The 17,735-nt window shown below is 37.0% G+C and overlaps 1 protein-coding gene across 16 annotated transcripts in view; it reads right to left on the reverse strand.

Moving 5' to 3' along the window:
* The window catches only part of MCTP1 (multiple C2 and transmembrane domain containing 1), a 541,550-nt gene that overhangs the window by 68,514 nt on the left and 455,301 nt on the right, over positions 1 to 17,735 (reverse strand). For 12 of the 16 annotated variants that reach the window (XR_009563429.2, XM_060296021.1, XM_060296015.2 and 9 more), the window contains one exon: positions 9,706 to 9,759. Coding sequence is in view for 11 of the 16 variants with exons in the window: in XM_060296021.1 (XP_060152004.1) it covers positions 9,706 to 9,759 (54 nt within the window). In the remaining 5 variants the exon portion in view is untranslated. Of the gene's footprint in view, positions 1 to 5,736; positions 5,798 to 9,705; positions 9,760 to 17,735 lie in introns of all 16 variants that reach the window. The other 4 variants (XR_009563431.1, XR_009563434.1, XR_009563430.1 and 1 more) reach the window with 1 other exon arrangement.

Genomic DNA, 17,735 nt, shown 5'->3' on the forward strand with positions numbered 1-17,735 from the left:
TCTAATAAAGCCACAGCAGCTCCCATTTTGTTTGTTACTGTTTTCTTTTGCCAAATCAGTATTTTAAGCACTTATTGCTGTGAAACTGAAAAGTCATAGTCAAACAGATGTCAAAAATAATAAGTCTATTGCTGTGTCAAAAAAACCACTCCGTAATTTTAATATCAAAGCCAAACATCAGCCTTCTTGTAGAAGCTTACTTTTGAGCTGAATTCAACTTTATTTTTACTTGAAAAATTTGCATTTATCTCAGGTGTTTGAGGAAAATAGGCATTAATGTCAAGAAAAATGTGGTGAGAACAACAGAGATAAGACTTTAGGAAGATACGTTATAGTCTCTGTAAAATAATTCAATTTCCATTGCAAAAAAATGGCACAAAAAAGTTATTTGTATATGTGTTTATATGTTTTCTTCTGGGGAGAATGTCTACAGCTGCCTTTAGATTCTGAAAAGGTCTGTGACCTAAATAAGGCTAGGACCGTCTGCCCTGGTTTTTTGCAGAGTGAAACATTTTAAGGAATGGAACGAAAGTTGTGAGGAAGTGAACTTCTGTTGAAAACTGAAGTTAACCATGCCTTGGTGCTCCACTCACCAATGAATAATAGAGGTTCCTCAACAGGAAAGTAATCAACTGCACTAGAGATGGGCTCTAACCCACTCTCCTTTTGGACAAACTTTTCTGAAATAAAAACTAAGGCAATTTGGATAAAAATATTTGTTTTGTTAGATTCTGTTTTTAGTTTCCATATTAAATGAAGAACTGTAGAGCTATATTTTTGCAGAAGAGTACGACTAAGATAATAAGGAAAAATTAGGAACTCAGATCTAGTGCTTTAATATGCAGCATTTTTTTTGAGAAGTATAGAAAATGCAGTTGGAAGGTGCCTGTATTAGTTCCTATTGCTGCTGTAACAAATTATCGTAAACCTAGGCTTAAACAACACAAACTTATTATCTTACAATTTGGCAGTTCAGAAGTTGAAAATGGATCTCACTGGCCTAAAGTCAAGACGTGGACAAGACTGCATTTCTTTCTGGAAACTCTAGGGGCCTTTCCAGTTTCTAGAGGCTGCCCACATTCCTTGGCTTATGGCCCCTTTCCTCTTCCTTCAAAGCCAGTACAGCTGCTCACCTCCCTGCTCTGCCCCCAGTCAGTGTGTGTTTTATTAATGCCAATGCTCTGGCCCTGACTGTGGGTTCCCACGGTGGGTCCTCTATGGCTGCTCCTTCAGCTGCTGTTTCTTGATCTCCAGGTTCTCCTTGTACTTGTACTTGTTGAGCCTGCGGTGCAGGGCACATGCTTTTTTGGGCAGCAGATCCTGGGGCTTATGAACTTTCTGAGGTTCTCCTTCTGAATCTGGTTAATGATGGTGAGAACAAGGGTGACAGACTGGCAGACAGCTCAGGTCTCCGGGAGCTTGGACCATATGCCACCTGTCACTTTGGCGATGTGCACCTGGGAGAGCTCCACTTTCAGGTGGTCCAGATGTTTCAGCAGCTCTTCTTTCTTGCTGGGAAGGTTCTGAGCATTGGTTTTGGCCATTGCTGCACACTCTGATGGTCTCTTCCACTTTTTTTTTTTTTTTTTTTTTATGCAGTACGCAGGCCTCTCACTGTTGTGGCCCCTCCCGTTGCGGAGCACAGGTTCCGGACGCGCAGGCTCAGCGGCCATGGCTCACGGGCCCAGCCGCTCCGCGGCATGTGGGATCTTCCCGGACCAGGGCACGAACCTGTGTCCCCTGCATCGGCAGGCGGACTCTCAACCACTGCGCCACCAGGGAAGCCCGGTCTCTTCCACTTTTTAAGGACACTTGTAATATTGGGCCCACTCAGATAATCCAGGATAATCTCACTATTGTAAAATGAGCTGTTTAGCAACCTTCACCCCATCTGCTACCTAATGCCTCTTTGCCATGTAGTGTAACATATTCTCAGGTTCTAGGGATTAGGACAGGACCTCTCTGAGGGGCTATTATTCTGCCTACCACATAGCTCCTTAGCTGGGATGATGGGAAAGAGCTGAAAGCATAAGAGGAAAGTGAGAAGAAGTGGAAACCTAGATGTAAACAGCCCCTAGCTGGGTTGGATAGTATGTTCTCTGATTGTGCTACTAAAGATCATCCCTGAGATAATTTGCATCTACTTGTTTTTTTTTTTTTTTTTTAGTGGAAAACCTTAAGGAAGTATAAAGATTCTATACTCAGAAACCTGAGTTTTAGCCCTGGCTCTGCCACTTATTGTCTATATCACCTCTGGCAATTCACTTAAGTTGTATGAACTATGGTTTCCTCATTTTAAAATGAGGTCTAGAAGGGGCAGGGAGAGGGTGGACTGGCATCTGCTGAGTGTCAGGGGCTCAAAGAAAGGAATCATGGAATTGCAGAAGTTCCACTGGCCCATAAGGGGACCCTGGGATGAGAAACCCCTGGTGCCCCTGGTGCCAGAGGCCCCTAATCCTAGACTCCTGCTAAGGACTCTGGTCCGTGCCACCTATCAAGCAAACCTCAGTCATTGTGGACACATCCCCTGATGCCCCAGTCAGGGTCACAGTGTTACGGAGCCTGGCTCCAGGGGCCAGCCATGTGTGCTGGATGGGCTCTGGCCCAAGGGCTGTGCACAGGCAGCTCCTGAGAGGCCAAATGGGGGAGTCAGCTGCGTGTGTGCAGGCAGAAGGCCTCCTGCCTTCCAGGAGACGGAAGGCCATGGGGCAGCAAGGCAGCCTTCTTTTGCCCGTCCTGGGTATCCACCAGTTTTAATTTTGCTATGATTCTAGATGTAGTAGAGACTGTTTCTACTGACTTGAGGTCAGTAGGCTGTCTGCTCAGTGGGCCCAGGCATCAACAGGTTCCCAATAGGAGGAATGGACCCTTTCCCACTTTTTGCCAATTTTATTCTTATTTGCTCTTCTCCCCAGAAGGAAGCAACAAGGGTAAAGAGCCCGTCGGGCTTTCTGCATGCCCAACTGCCCTCACTGCAGAGGTGAATTAGATAATAAGCAAGTGGAACATAATGTACTAAGCCTATAAAATATATCTCAGTTTATACCTCTGGTATGAGATGTTTCCTATAATGTTTGAAAGGACATGTCTAGTCAGGCAGGCTTTTCTAATTTCTTTACTTTAGGATAGTTATATCAGGGTCTAGCAAAACAAGAAATGGAAAGACTGTTCCATTTTTGTTCTAGAGCACGGGTGGGACTAGATGGTTGTATCAGGCAGAATTCTAAGATGGCTGCCAAGATTCCTACCTCTTGGTGTATATGTCCTGAATAATCCCCTGCCTTTGTGTGTGAGGGGGATTTTGGAATATGATGGGATAGTTATTCCTATGATTAGGTTATGTTACACGGCACAGTTCACTTTAAGAAGGGAGATTATCTTTGGTGGGCCTGACCTAATCAGGCGAGCCCTTAAAACAACTGGGGTCTTCCTGAAGAAACAGATTTGAAGTATGAAAGAGATTTGAGACAGGGGTGATTCTCCACTGATGGATATAAAGATGGATGGGGCCATGGAAAGTGGAGACGAAGAGCAGAAAGCCAACAAGAAAGCAAGGGCTTCAGTCCTTCAACTACAAGGAACTTCATTCTACCAACAAACTAAATGAGCTTGAAAGTGGATTTTTCTGCAGAGCCTCTAGACAGGAACTCAGCTTGACTGATACCTGAGTGTGAGACTGAGCAGAGAACCCAGTTGAGCCACACCTGGACTTCTGATCTACTGAACTGAGAGCTAATAAATGCGTATGGTTTTAAACCAGAAATAAACTCACACACTATGGTCAATTATTCTACGACAAGGGAGACAAGAATATACAATGAAGAAAAGACAGTCTATTCAATGAGTGGTACAGGAAAAGCTGGACAGCTACATGTAAAAGCATGAAATGAGAATATTCCCAAACACCATATGCAAAAATAAACTCGAAGTGGATCAAAGACCTAAATGTAAGGTCAGCCACTATAAAACTCTTAGAGGAAAATATAGGCAGAACACTCTTTGACATAAATCGCTATAATATCTTTTTTGATCCACCTCCTAGAATAATGAAAATGAAAACAAAAATAAACAAATGGGACCTAATTAAACTTAAAAGCTTCTGCAGAGCAAAGGAAACCATCAACAAACTGAAAAGACAACCCACAAAATGGGAGAAAATATTTGCAAATGAAGCAACTGACAAGGGATTAATTTCCAAAACATACAAGCAGCTCATGCAGCTCTATGTCAAAAAAACAAACAATCCAATCAAAAAATGGGCAGAAGATCTAAATAGACATTTTTCCAAAGAAGACATAGAGATGGCCAAAAAACACATGAAAAGATGCTCAACATCACTAATTATTAGAGAAACGCAAGTCAAAACTACAATGAAGTATCACCTCATACCAGTCAGAATGACCATCATCAAAAAGTCTACAAATAACAAATGCTGGAGCGGGTGTGGAGAAAAGGGGACCCTCCTACACTGTTGGTGGGAATGTAAACTGGTGCAGCCACTATGGAGAACACTATGGAGGTTCCTTAAAAAACTTAAAATAGAACTACGATATGATCCGGCAATCCAACTCCTGGGCATATATCCAGACAAAACCATAATCCGAAAGGATACACGCACGCCAATGCTCACTGCAGCGCTATTTACAATAGTCAAGACATGGAAGCAACCTAAATGTCCATCAACAGAGGAATGGATAAAGACGATGTGGTACATATATACGATGGAATATTATTACTCAGCCATAAAAAAGAATGAAATAATGCTATTTGCAGCAACATGGATGGAACTAGACATTATCATACTAAGTGAAGAAAGTCAGACTGAGAAAGAGAACTAGCATATGATATCACTCATATGTGGAATCTAATTTAAAAAGATACAAATGAACATATTTACACAACAGAAATAGATTTACAGATACCAAAAACAAACTTACAGTTACCAAAGGGGAAACGAGGGGGGGGAGGGATAAATCAGGAGCTTGGGATGAACATACACACACTACTATATATAAGGTAGATTTAACCAACAAGGACCTACTGTATAGCACAGGGAAGTCTACTCAATATTCTGTGATAACCTATATGAGAAAAGAATCTAAAAAAGAATGACTATATGTATATGTATAACTGAATCACTTTGCTGTCCACCTGAAACTAACACAACATTGAACATCAACTATACTCCAATAAAATTAAAATATGAAAAAAAGAAATCCTATTTTAATATTTTATAATGAACTATTACTAGTCCTAGCAAATAAATATTTTAAAATTAGAAAAGCCTCTAAGTTTGTGGCAATTTGTTATGCAGCAATGACACCAATAATACTACTAATAAATACTAACCACAAAATTTTAAAATAAATAATAATAAAATAATAAATAAAAAATAAAATACTAATAAGCTAATACAATGGTATTCCACTTAAAGATAAGTTAGGATTTTTTTTTTGTCTCCTCCTTTCCTGCCTTTCTCCAAAGCTTTAATCCATTTCCCCACCATGCAGTTATTTCATTGACTATAACTAGAAAATACTGTTTTGTCAGATTAAAAGCTCCTCTCATACCACTTACTTATTAGAGTTATCTCTTTCTTCCCCCCCCCCACAGTTAATTTGAGATGCAGAGATGTATGCATCTTGGGTATATTATATACATGTTTAGGGCTGGAGGATCAAACCAGAAAATACAGATCTTGAGAAGTAAGGCAAATAATCTGTGTTCTGACGTAACTGAGATATATTTCATTCATTGTAGCTACTTATCTTGAAACACAGTAAGCTTGACATAATGGCTGAAAAAAAAAGAGAAGCAATGTAAGCATAAATGTCTGAACATTTTAATATCTTTTTCGATAAACATTACTAGAATGCCATGCATTTGGATCCATGTTTTTCCTGAGGAAAACCTGCATTCTATCTTCTGCTTCCTGATACTGCAGCTGGATCCTATTATAAGGGTAGGACACAACATGGGAAGCATGCCTAAACTTTTAAAGCTACAAAACAAAAGCTAATCTTCAGTAATTAGATGTCCAGATTATGCAGATTGACCACTGTATTATTATATGTAACATGGTGAAAAACACTATTATATGGTTTGTTGATAGTTCCACGTAGGTAATTTATATAAGCCTTATTTATAAAGATATTGTATTAACCACAAAGGCAGAATTTGGTGTCAGGTAAAAAAATCAGATCAAACTGTGACTTTGTGGTTGATGGCTGAAAGAATGCTTTACAACAAAGGCAAATGAGAATGCAATATGATGTCTTTCTAACATTTAATTCAAGAAAAATTTCATCTCCAGCACAGCTTAACCTAGAGCTACTACATAATGCAGATATAAGTGAAAATATTAACAAGTCAATGATTTATAACTAAGACCCATATTCTCTGCCTTTGTGAAAACCATGGAATTGGATTAAGAGAGAAGCCGCCTAATTTTAGATTTAAGCAAATGTGGACAATGGATTCTTAGAATAAAGGATAAGTTTGAGCATCACAAACCCTCACCTGATTAACGATTAGCTGTTTTAGTAAAAAGGAAGAACTTACGAAAAATACTCATAGTCCATAATGTGGAAAAACTTCAAGATCTGGGAATCCAGGTAAATCATGACTTTGTTTTTACCAACTTTAACCAAAGTCTTTCCAGGTGCTAAAGTCAGTACTAAAGAAAAGCTATTACAAAACTATTCTGTTAAGTAATTATCATCTTTGCTTCAACTTCTTATACCTGTGTCTATATATTGCCATCTATGTAATTATGTTGAGGGAAAACACTCCAAGCTCAAAAGAAGTGAACAACTTCAGTTTCTGCTCACACGGACCTTGTCAAGTAGCCAATGACTTGTCCTTTCATTGTGAGTGACTAATATCAATGCTGGCTCTAAAGAAAGACACTTTTCATAATCGCCCAACAATCTGCTAAGTGAAAACATATGAATGGGCTTAGGCAAAGCCTGCCAGGGGTCTTTGCTGAATGGAAAACAGGTGCTCTCATTCTGTGCCACGTAATACCCCATTTACCCCCAAGTCCAAAGGTTACAGGACTAATAGCTGCCTTGTGGTAATCAGGGAAAGCCAAGACACTAGCCCTGGTGAAACATCTGGGACGTATTTTACATACTTGCAACATATGCTTCAGGTTCAATTAAAGTGAGGCTTTGGCACATTTATTAATCTTTTTTACTTTTATCCTATAAGAGGACCCACTGACCTGACCCCACTATTATACCATATGAGAAAGCAGAGAAATAATGAGAGCTAGAGGTCAGTACCTGCTCGTATGGCAAAAAACACACTTGTTTTCTCATGAAACTCCATTACGCATGACTCTATACACAAACTTTAAATAGAGGAACCAATGAATTTTTTTAAGTAGGAAATTACCCTTCTCCCACTCAGACACATCTGATAGCCAAGACTTAGATTTACCACTGCGAGAGCCAGTCGAGAGACGGAAACTGGTAAATAGAAACTTGAAGGATCCTTTCATGTTTTCATTTCTTATATTAAAAACTTTGTATTTCCAGAATATAAGCTTTCCACTCTAAGATTCTTCTCTCTATGATGCAAGTCCCTAAAAGTCTATTGTAAATTATTACATTTGAAATTTTATTTTTGTTCAGATATGATTTTTATACTATCAATTGCGTTATGAGTGAAGAAAAGCAAAACCTTCTTATATATCACTCAAATAAAGGGCTGGATTTATGAAAATCAGCTCACAATCCTTTCATATGGAAAACACACTGTTTGTCGGCATCCTGTACAGAAGAATACAGTTAAATTCACACAGTCATTTAAGCGCTCGCTTTCAATCAACTTTGGTAACGAGACCTGAAAATACATTAGAACCAGGGTGTTGATCTCAGACAACCAAACACTGGATAACAACAGATGCCACTCCAGAGATCTGGGGTTGTTTCCACCCTGGCATGTTCTACTTGACGTCTATGTTTTGGTGAACTGGTTAACCAGGTTGTGCTAACGTCTAACAATGTGCCACTCCTAACACCCTCTCTATTAAAAGATGACCAAAAAGGGAGATTAGTGGTATAGAATATCAACAAACTGGCTAAAAAAAAATATAGGTTGACTTCAAGCAGGGGCACCGAAGTACTAGACTTCACCAAGGGTTTCCACTTATTAACATTTCTCGGGAAACGCCTGCTACCAGAATGGACCTTTAAGGTGGCTTTAATAATAAAGCAGCAACAAGCAAGGGAAAGTGGCCATAAATGGATGGCAGCTCAGCGTTTATCAGTAGAGAAATGATGATTCAGAGCTGGCATGTTGAGTTTAAATACAAGCTCTCTACAGCTCTACAACTGACCTTAACAATAAATCATATCATTTATTGCCAGAAGTGTATGCTCATGTTATTCAACATTAAAAACAAGCACATATGTGTTTTTGCAGAAAGGAGATTTTGTTACTTTATGTTTGATGATGTTGCTAATGACTAAATGATGTCCAGAAGAAAAATCTCACATAAAAACTCTATGAATTTAAAAATGTTTGAAATAGCAGTAGAAGGGAGAAAGTGTGTGTGCGTGTATGTTTCCGTTTTCCTTCCAGCATTGAATATGTCAGGAAAAAAATCATTTGGGAAGTTAACTAATCACTGTGAATTGTTTTGACATTTCCAATGCTTGCTTCCAGCACTCAAATTCTTATACTGGGATATAAGTGTACATCTCTACTGGAATCAAAGGTCAAGGGCATAAATTAAGATACACTGTTTTTCTCCTTTCTTTAAAAAATTTCAGTGCTTTACTATAGCAGAAGTCAGGTAGATTCCATGAAGGTCAAAATCTGGTTTTATAGGCTGAACAATGTGGAAATAATGAATGATATTTTCACTCCCCCCTCAGTCACTCCTCCCCTCTATCGCACCCTAAGACTTCTTGGATTTTAGGTCTAGAAGTGCCCAAAGATGATGATAAACCAGCATCACTAGCCTCCTTGCCATAGAAAGCTGTCCTTCCGACCTCAGCCACTGCTGCCGTGGTGCAAGGCCATTCTGATTCCTCCTTCCAGTTGTCCACTCTCCCCAGGGGACAACCAATCCAAGCAGTCCCAGAAACTAGCTGTTATTTACTGTGGCCACCAACCCCAAGCCAACCAGCAATCGAAACACGAGCCTCTCTGAACAGACTTTCCTGACCAAGGAGCCACGGGCCATTCCAAGTCTAAGCCAGGGCAGTGAGCACTGGGATTATTTAAATGCCCTCTGGAGCCCTCCACACACGTGTTCTTTTGCTGAGCAATTCTTGGAAAATTACAGATGACAATATCCATGTTTGACACATGCAGGCTGCTATTTTTTTTCACTCCTCTCTTCCCCCCAAGTATAGCCTGATTTGTAATACTCAAGATAGGACAAATTTTTGCCCTTCAAAAACAGTTGTCACTGTCGTTATCTTCGTGAGAGCTATCAAGTTCCAGACAAGCTGAATTATTTTTTTTTGTTCCTGGCAGAAAAATATTTGACCCAGCTCTGGACAAAAGCGAAGACGATTTATAGCCCTCTCTCCCTCTTTGCAACATGCAGTGGCATTGTTAGGATGATAAACAGCACTGTCCAATTTTCTGGACTCAAACACTTCAACTCCTTTTTAACTGTCTGTGAAAACAGTGTCATGTCTACATTTCCCCATCCCCAGGTACCCAAGTGCTGGGAAAGATAATTACCTTGTCATCTTTGTCATCTTCTTCTTCCTCGTCCTCTAGCATGTCCTCCACTACCTGCAGACAGAAACAGAAGTCGTTTTCATGCTCTTAAAGGAGAGAATTTTGTTCTGTCATTTTGAACCTTTTAGAAGTGAAAACTTTATTAACATTTGAAACGGACGCACTGAGAGGGAATATCTGATCTAGAGACAGGGATTAGGAAAATGCTATGCCTTTAATTGATGAACACCAGGGACCTGAATCCCAGTCAGGGGAACCCTATTTGTGTGAAATGTTCTGTGACAATTTAAAGAATTGGAAATATGCATAAGGTAAACTAACACTCATTTGAAGGATGCTTTAAATCAGGAGATTTCTTTTTTTACCTACTCCACTGTCTATATTAATTAGGCACTTTAAATTTGGAGCTAGATAGCAGAAAAGAGCTCTGCTATTTCTAATTCACTTGTCACCAAACCCTAAGATAAAAATCTATGCCTGTTCATGGATTCATGCTGGTAAGCTACGGCATAATGCTAACAATATCTTTCATGGCTCCAATTTTAATTCTGACATATAGTGTCAACTCTTGACCATCTCTGAATTACTTGTTCATTTTGTGGATTACCTGAAACTCTAATTTTAATTCTCTGTGATTTTACACATGGATTATGTTATGAGAATGAACATTACTACTGAAAGAAAAGAAGAGATGTATTCAATAATCAAATGTGTATATTATGTATATAGAACCCATGTAGATAGATACGTACACATGTATTTTTCAATGGCTCCTGGTTAACCTACTTCAGCAGAATGGTATAGTCATTTTGGATTTGCCAAATAATTTCCCCTTGCCTGGATCAATATATAACTACAGGCATTACAAATGAGACCTCACCCCATTTCAGGTGTTTTATCATGTTTTTATACACACACACTCCATGGAATCCAAAAATTTAAAAACTCTGGGGGGAGCTCTTATTCAGGTAAGTGCTAACTTATAACTGTATTTACTCCATTTGATATAATTTCTTGTGGTGCTTCTATTTTTTTATCCAGCATCTTTATCTCTGAATAAACTCGACAGAATCATGGTTATCAAATATTTTTAAACCTTTCTCCCAAAGCTCCTAACTTTAGAAGACAGAGATAGCTAGCTCTTCTTTCATGTGGCTTTAGGATAGAGAAAGGAATATGCTATGAATGAAAACTTCAGTAACTAAGACTTACTAAACAAAGAGTTACATAAACTGAGATAATACGTCAGGACGCTCAGTTATCCTAATAATTTTTCTCAAAGTTTCTAAAAGCATTAACGGATTTAAAAGAAGAACCCAAACACAAACTTCTAGTTCTCACGAACTGATATATAACTAAAAGTGTCTGACAAACTGGGAAATTGTTCTTAATTTAATGTCATCCTTTAAATCTTCTATTAAGTGGTAGAATCTGGTGGTCTTTCATTTGGACACTCAGCATTTCAAAAGAATCAGAGTAGCACAATGTTCTGTTTCCTTTATCGGGTTAGAGTTTACACTGATTTTGGGGACATATAAAGTAGTTCAGCCTCAGCAAGAAAGGACTCTTGACATTCTAACTATACTCAGATACTCCATAAGCATTTATTACAAATGCCCTTGACCAAGGCACACAGTACTAGGGACTGTGGGAATAGAAAGATGAATAACACACAAATACTTAATCTATAGTCATGTCAGCCCACAAGAGGCTTATAATCCAATAGAATTTAAATGGGGGCTGTCAGATAGCCTTTCATGTTGACTTTTAACTTCCCGAAAATTTGAAGCATGCATATCATAAATATATAGACAACAATAGTGACAATGTATAACTGGGGTGCTGCATGCCAGACTATTCCAAACTGGGACCTTTGTGATGGAGGTTGAAATAGGAGAGGCAGTCACAATATTTCAGTACATTGTGTTGCATCAAAAGAATTCACCTAACACAGCAAGTAGCTAAACTAGAACTCAGACCCAGATTGTGGGATAGCACAGCCAGCTCTGAAACCCTGCCCAGTTCTAAAACCAAAAAAAAAAAAAAGGAAAAGCAAAACAAAAAAACGTTTGACCTCTCACATGATTTTTTTAATGATCATACTTTTGTATCTCTTATAAAATGGTGTTATAAATTTTAGATTTATATTAAGTAATATTTTAAGGTTGTCATTATCTATTTTTAAAAAATAAAAATTATATATATTCCAGGTATACAATATGATTATTTGATATATATTAGATTAAGTAATTTTTTCCTAAAATTACTCATGTAGACTCATATACCAAATATGGAAAATGAAATGAATATTATACTTTTATTCTTATACATAAAAATCAAACAATATTTTAGGTGGTTATTGTTAAGAATGTATTATGTATCTCTCCTCTTCAGTACTTACCATCGTACTACAGTGCAAGGAAGGCAGAATGGTTTCAGATTGTGCCTAGCAGTTCATAATAAGTATTCAAGAAATATTTGTTGATAGACCGAACAGAAGAAAACCTCATCTATGCTTCATATCTTTGAACATGCATTTTGGTAGAGGGCCTATCATTTATCTCACAGAACTCAACTAGCTCACCTGCAAAGACATACCTCCTACTCAATGATGCAGATTAATGAATCAAATATTCAAACTGTGCCTGGCAATAGAAAGCATGGATATTTAACCGTTACTTTAAGATTTGGAGATCTCCACTATCTTTAAGTTAATTTTCAAAGATTCAAAATATTATTGAACCATAAAAAAACCAAGAAGTTAATTTATGCATTTCACAAATCAGTTGCAGATCTTATGTTCAAGAAGGACTCCAAAGGTCTACAGAATCAGGCTCTTCATTTGCAAAACCCAAACTGTTCCCACCCTGCACAAGTGGGTAATTGGCTACGCACAACTGCCCCACAAATGCGCAGCCAGAATCACCCAAACACAACTATTTGCTTTTACATTTGGCAGAAAAGTGTTGTGTTAGCGAGAGGCCTTTGTGTTGTGTTGTAGCACCAGAGTGAGGGCTTTTCCCCTCCTCCAGTGACTTTTTAACGCTACAACATAAACATCTACAAGTGAGGATTTATAATACAGATGGTTTCCTAGTGATGCCTTTAAGCTGCTTCAGAATGTATCCCACTGTTACAGTTTGCTCAGATGAAGCTTAAGGTGCCTTGGAAAATGGAGATGATAATAGCACCTTCCCCACAGTGTTGATTAGGGGTCCAATGAGACAATGTGTTTAAAGTGTTCAGCACAGTTCCTGTACCGAAGTACTAAAAAATGTGAGCTACTAATAAAAATAGAAATAACATCAATTTAATAATATTTAAACATTAATTTTTGGAAATTAAATGATATATATATATTTTTTCCTGGGCAAAATATTCAGGGTTCTGAATGACATACACAATTCTGGTTGTTTCACTGACACTAAGGAACATATAAAGGGGCACAGGTAGAGTGGTGGATAAAGATTCCCAATTAAAACGATAATGGTTTCGCAACTAATTTTCAGGCTTTAAGGGTCCAATGAAATGGATGGCTTTAAAGGCAACAGTGTCTCAGAAGCTGGGCTGTGCTCTAAGACATAAGCCCTGGACAAATGCAATGAATACAGAAACTGCAAACTGAGCTTTTAAAAACAAACTGTATATATCACTGAAGTGCATTTAAGGATTGCACAAAATTGCAACCTTTCCCAGAGAACTCAAGTAACACCTGCTATTTAGAAAGACTGCTGGAGTTTAACACTTAACTAAGGAAACAAATAAAATAAAGGAGTCCCAGTCTCAAATTCCAGCTCTTTCCTCTTCAAATAAAACCAAATAAGGGCTACATAGTTTTGTTTTCAAGTATACAAAGTCCAGTTGCCCAAACATTTGTCAGCAATAATATAATAACAACACATCTGTAGGATTTCCTTGAGGAAAAAAAAAATGAAGAGCGACAAAAATGCATGTGTTAGAAAAGATACATTTTTACAAAGTTGGGGTTTTTTTCCTCTTTTTGTAAGGGAGAATATCTCAGATTGGCCCTAGAATTCTTTTTCCAAATTATGCTTTCTGATACCTTGCTTGAAAGCAAGTAGTATTAATCAAACAAAAGAAGGGCACTAGGGAAATCAGAAAGATGTAATGCAAGCAATTAAAAGTGACATGACCTTCTGTAATGTCGCCCGTCACAGACTTATATGCCACACACTGGAGGAAGGTCTTGAAAGAAACTGATTCTTGGTACTATTCCTTAAATGTAATACTAATAAAGATGACATTTTAAAAAACACACGTAGACAGCCCCAAATGCAGCGTTCCAGCTACATTACAGCCAAAGAATAAGCAGATAACACTATTTTTAGAAGCATAATATTTCTTCTTTCATAGTCCACATTTGCTGAACATTCGTCATTAACATATACAATAGAATATGTAGCTGTATATTTTAAAAATCCATTATCAAAATGGAGCAAAACTGCATCTGAAGAATCTGTATGTTTTATACAGTTGTATAGGAGGTCTATTAAAATTATGACTTTTAATTATAATTTGACACAACTAAATGCTTTATGATTTGCAAGGAAATAAAATTTTATTTGGCTGAAAATGTTAAAAATGATTCTGGTAATCTGAACAAAAATATGACAATATGTTTAGAATTACTGCACTAGACAAAGATGTATAAGGGAGGGGACCAACAGGATGCAGAAAAGGCAGACCAAAACAGTCAAAGGATGAGGAAAAGTAGATTCGGGTAAACTTCACTATTAAAATCATCACAGGACAGTGGATACTGAGTCCCGCTTTTTAATACTAATTTAGGGTGCATGTTTGAAAGCTAAAATGACAAAAGGGGGTTAAAAGTTCCATAAATAATTCTTAAAACACTTTGTATTATGATTTTCCCAGGGCTAAAGTCTTCCACTTATTTATATGTCTTAAAACAAAAAGGGAAAAATCTTGGTTATGTTACCTTTGTAAGATAAGTATTGAGTACCACAAAGCCAAAAACCCTGGAAAGCCAGCGCTGACACAAACCAGTTTCTTTTATATGTTTACTTTTTCCCTCAGAAATAATCTTTGAATTAAATGGATGTTTTTCTATGTTCAGAATGAACAGTTGCACAATTCAAATTGCTTTACTCAAAACGGTCTATAAAAAAGCAACACATTTAAATTAAAGAAGAAATCACTGCTGTCCAGATGTGCAACTGCAATGTTAAAAAATTAAAGAAAGAAAACTGTCACAAAAGAAAGAAGTTTCATATTTAATTTTATATTCATAGAACATCCAAATGTGTACAGATGCTTATATTTGGATACATTACAAACTAAATGCTTATTTCCACTCTAGAGATATGGAGGAATTTGGGTAGAGCAGTTTGCTTCCACATGGTCTGGAGTTCATTTATACCATTTTGTGTGTACATAAACCAAGCAGAACAGGCATTTGTGTGCCAATGGATGTATTACATGTGCAAGTATCATATGAAATTATTGAAAGTCTATGAATTGAGAAGATGCATATAACCAACCACTCAGATTATTTCGGATCACTTAAAAGCACTGGAGGTTGGGCTGAAGACTTTTGTGGTCAATAAGATCATCATAGGTGCGCCTGTGCTGTCATTTTCACCACAGGACACCTGCACCTCTCAAGATTTTTGAGAAGGAACTTTTGCAAAATGAATGGCGCAATTAACCTGTACGTATAATTTACTCCACATCTGAAAGAATAATAAAACCCATAAACAGGCCTGGAATACACTGTTTAGTCTATCTCAAAAGCAACTGCATGTATGATGGCTGCTTAGTCTGATTCACGCTATTAAGAATTTGACCTTGGAGTATTTCAGCTACAGTAGTCATCAAGATAACTGAACCACTAGATGTAATAATAATTAGTGTGATAGGCTTGCCAGTGAAGCTGAATATATTGCAATACAAAAGAAGGCAGACTAAAAAGAAAAGCATTATTACTTACTGCTAAAAGACTTCCGGATTTTTACAGAGACACTCAAATACAATTATTTCTTCTCGCAGAATGCGTTTCCTTGGCTCATTCTGGGAAGTGCCATGTTATAATTTAGTCTGATTCTTAATAGGAAACGTGGCTTTAATGTGGCTACCAGATGACTTTTGATGCATGCCACTGATTACATACGGCCTGAATTCTGCATCATCAACAACAGCATTCTTATTTGCAGTATAATATGCTTTGCTGTAAGGTGCAAGGACAGTAAATTTACTTTACTGGCCAAGAGTATGTAACCTTTTAGTCTTTGTCAGCTTAATATGCAGAAAAACCCTTCCATTAAGAAAGGCTAAATACAATATAAATTCTATAATCAGTATAAGCATCTTAAATGAATTTCTTTTCATATTTCCTTCTCAGTATTCTTAAATGTTCATTTTTATACTTTTAAACAAAGCACTGTGAACAGAATTCTAGTGTTTATTTGAACTATGTCTCCATCTAAAGGCTTCACAATGTATTGTATTTTCGCTTGTAGGGAAAATTCTAATCTTGGCATCTTTACAATATTGCATGCTAATTTGATTGAGCAGGGAAAAAATAGGTCAACTATTAACTTGCAATGTGCTTTTTAAAAACTAATGCTTTCTTGAAGCAATATTATTTTTCGGGTTAAAAATTATACAAAAGGCCAAAAAATTGAATTGTTTAATGTGCTTTGCAAATGAAATCGAAAGATAACTAGACTTACCACTAATCTATTTTATAAAATTGAATATTTTCAAAGCAAAACATTTTTGTTCATTAATAATAAACAGATTTCAAATAAAAAAGAAAATTATATGCTTTAGCCTCTCTCTGTAAAACCAAGTTTCCATTGCAGAAGCACAAATTTGTAACAAAAAAGGGCACAATTTTAAATGTCTCAGGTTTTAAAAACAACCTTAGGAATTTTTTTTAAGTGTCTAATAAAGAGTCCAAGTTACCTATTTAAAAAATTTTCTGCAAAGCAGCAGGAGGGAGCTGCTATGATCTCCAGTCTTTTCCAGTCTTCTCAGAAATGTTCTTCACTCTAACCCCATCAGATATGTTTGGGAGCATTAGAGTTGTAATAGGCAAGAAGTTCTTTTCAGGTAAATGTATAGTTTAGCAGATATAATAAAGGTAAATGGTACACTTCGGGAAGATTAGGTACTTTTAAAGAATAGAATTTGAAAACAAAAAAAACACTAATCTTGGAGATTAATATGAGCAAACTTTTGAACCATATTGCTCTGTTAGGTTTGATGTACTTTTTACAAAAATTCACTGCTACTGCCTATTTTAAGCAATGTAATTGGGAGTAGTAGAGGGGGTGAGAAGAATAGGTGGACATGTGAAGAGAAAAATATTCTGATGCTAATTTGATTTTTCTTCTTCTTTTTTTTCCCTTGTGCCTAGAATATTTTGAGGCCTGAGAACATTATGTCAGAAAGTTTAACTTTAAAAATGGAGCAGATTTTGAATGTCAAAAAATCATAGAAAACTTCAGTTTTTTCCTCGTATTTCTTTTCTATAAATAATAATGATAAAATATTTTTTACCTTTTTTGTAAAGAATAATCACCTCCCAAAAGACAGCCTATGTGGGTTTAGACCTACATTGGAACTGGAAAGAATGTGTGTGGTGAATGGTGAATTGTAGCACAAAAGCCTGCATGAAAAGGATGTTCAGGAAACCTCACACAAAACCTCTGTATCCATTTTATCATGAGCTTCCCACAATATAACACAAGAGCTCTATATTCTAGGAAAAGCTTGCCTGGTCCACTTATCATTTCAGCTTTACGTAGTGTACTGTGTGATTGCTAAATTAGTGCATAATGTATTTATAATATTTATAGTTCCAACATTTAGTCAAATAACCTTTATGTAAGATTTATGTTGATTTTTAAAAAATTTCTCATTTAATGGCAAATTATGAGGAGCATGTTTCATAAAGATAATTCTCCATTTAAATTCATCAGTCCATTAAATATTAAAATTATGTTTCTGATGCAATTGAGAACAAATTTGTCCAGCTTCGGTGA

The sequence above is a fragment of the Globicephala melas genome, chromosome 3 (assembly GCF_963455315.2).
Source record: "Globicephala melas chromosome 3, mGloMel1.2, whole genome shotgun sequence".
NCBI classification, from domain to species: Eukaryota; Metazoa; Chordata; class Mammalia; order Artiodactyla; family Delphinidae; genus Globicephala; species Globicephala melas.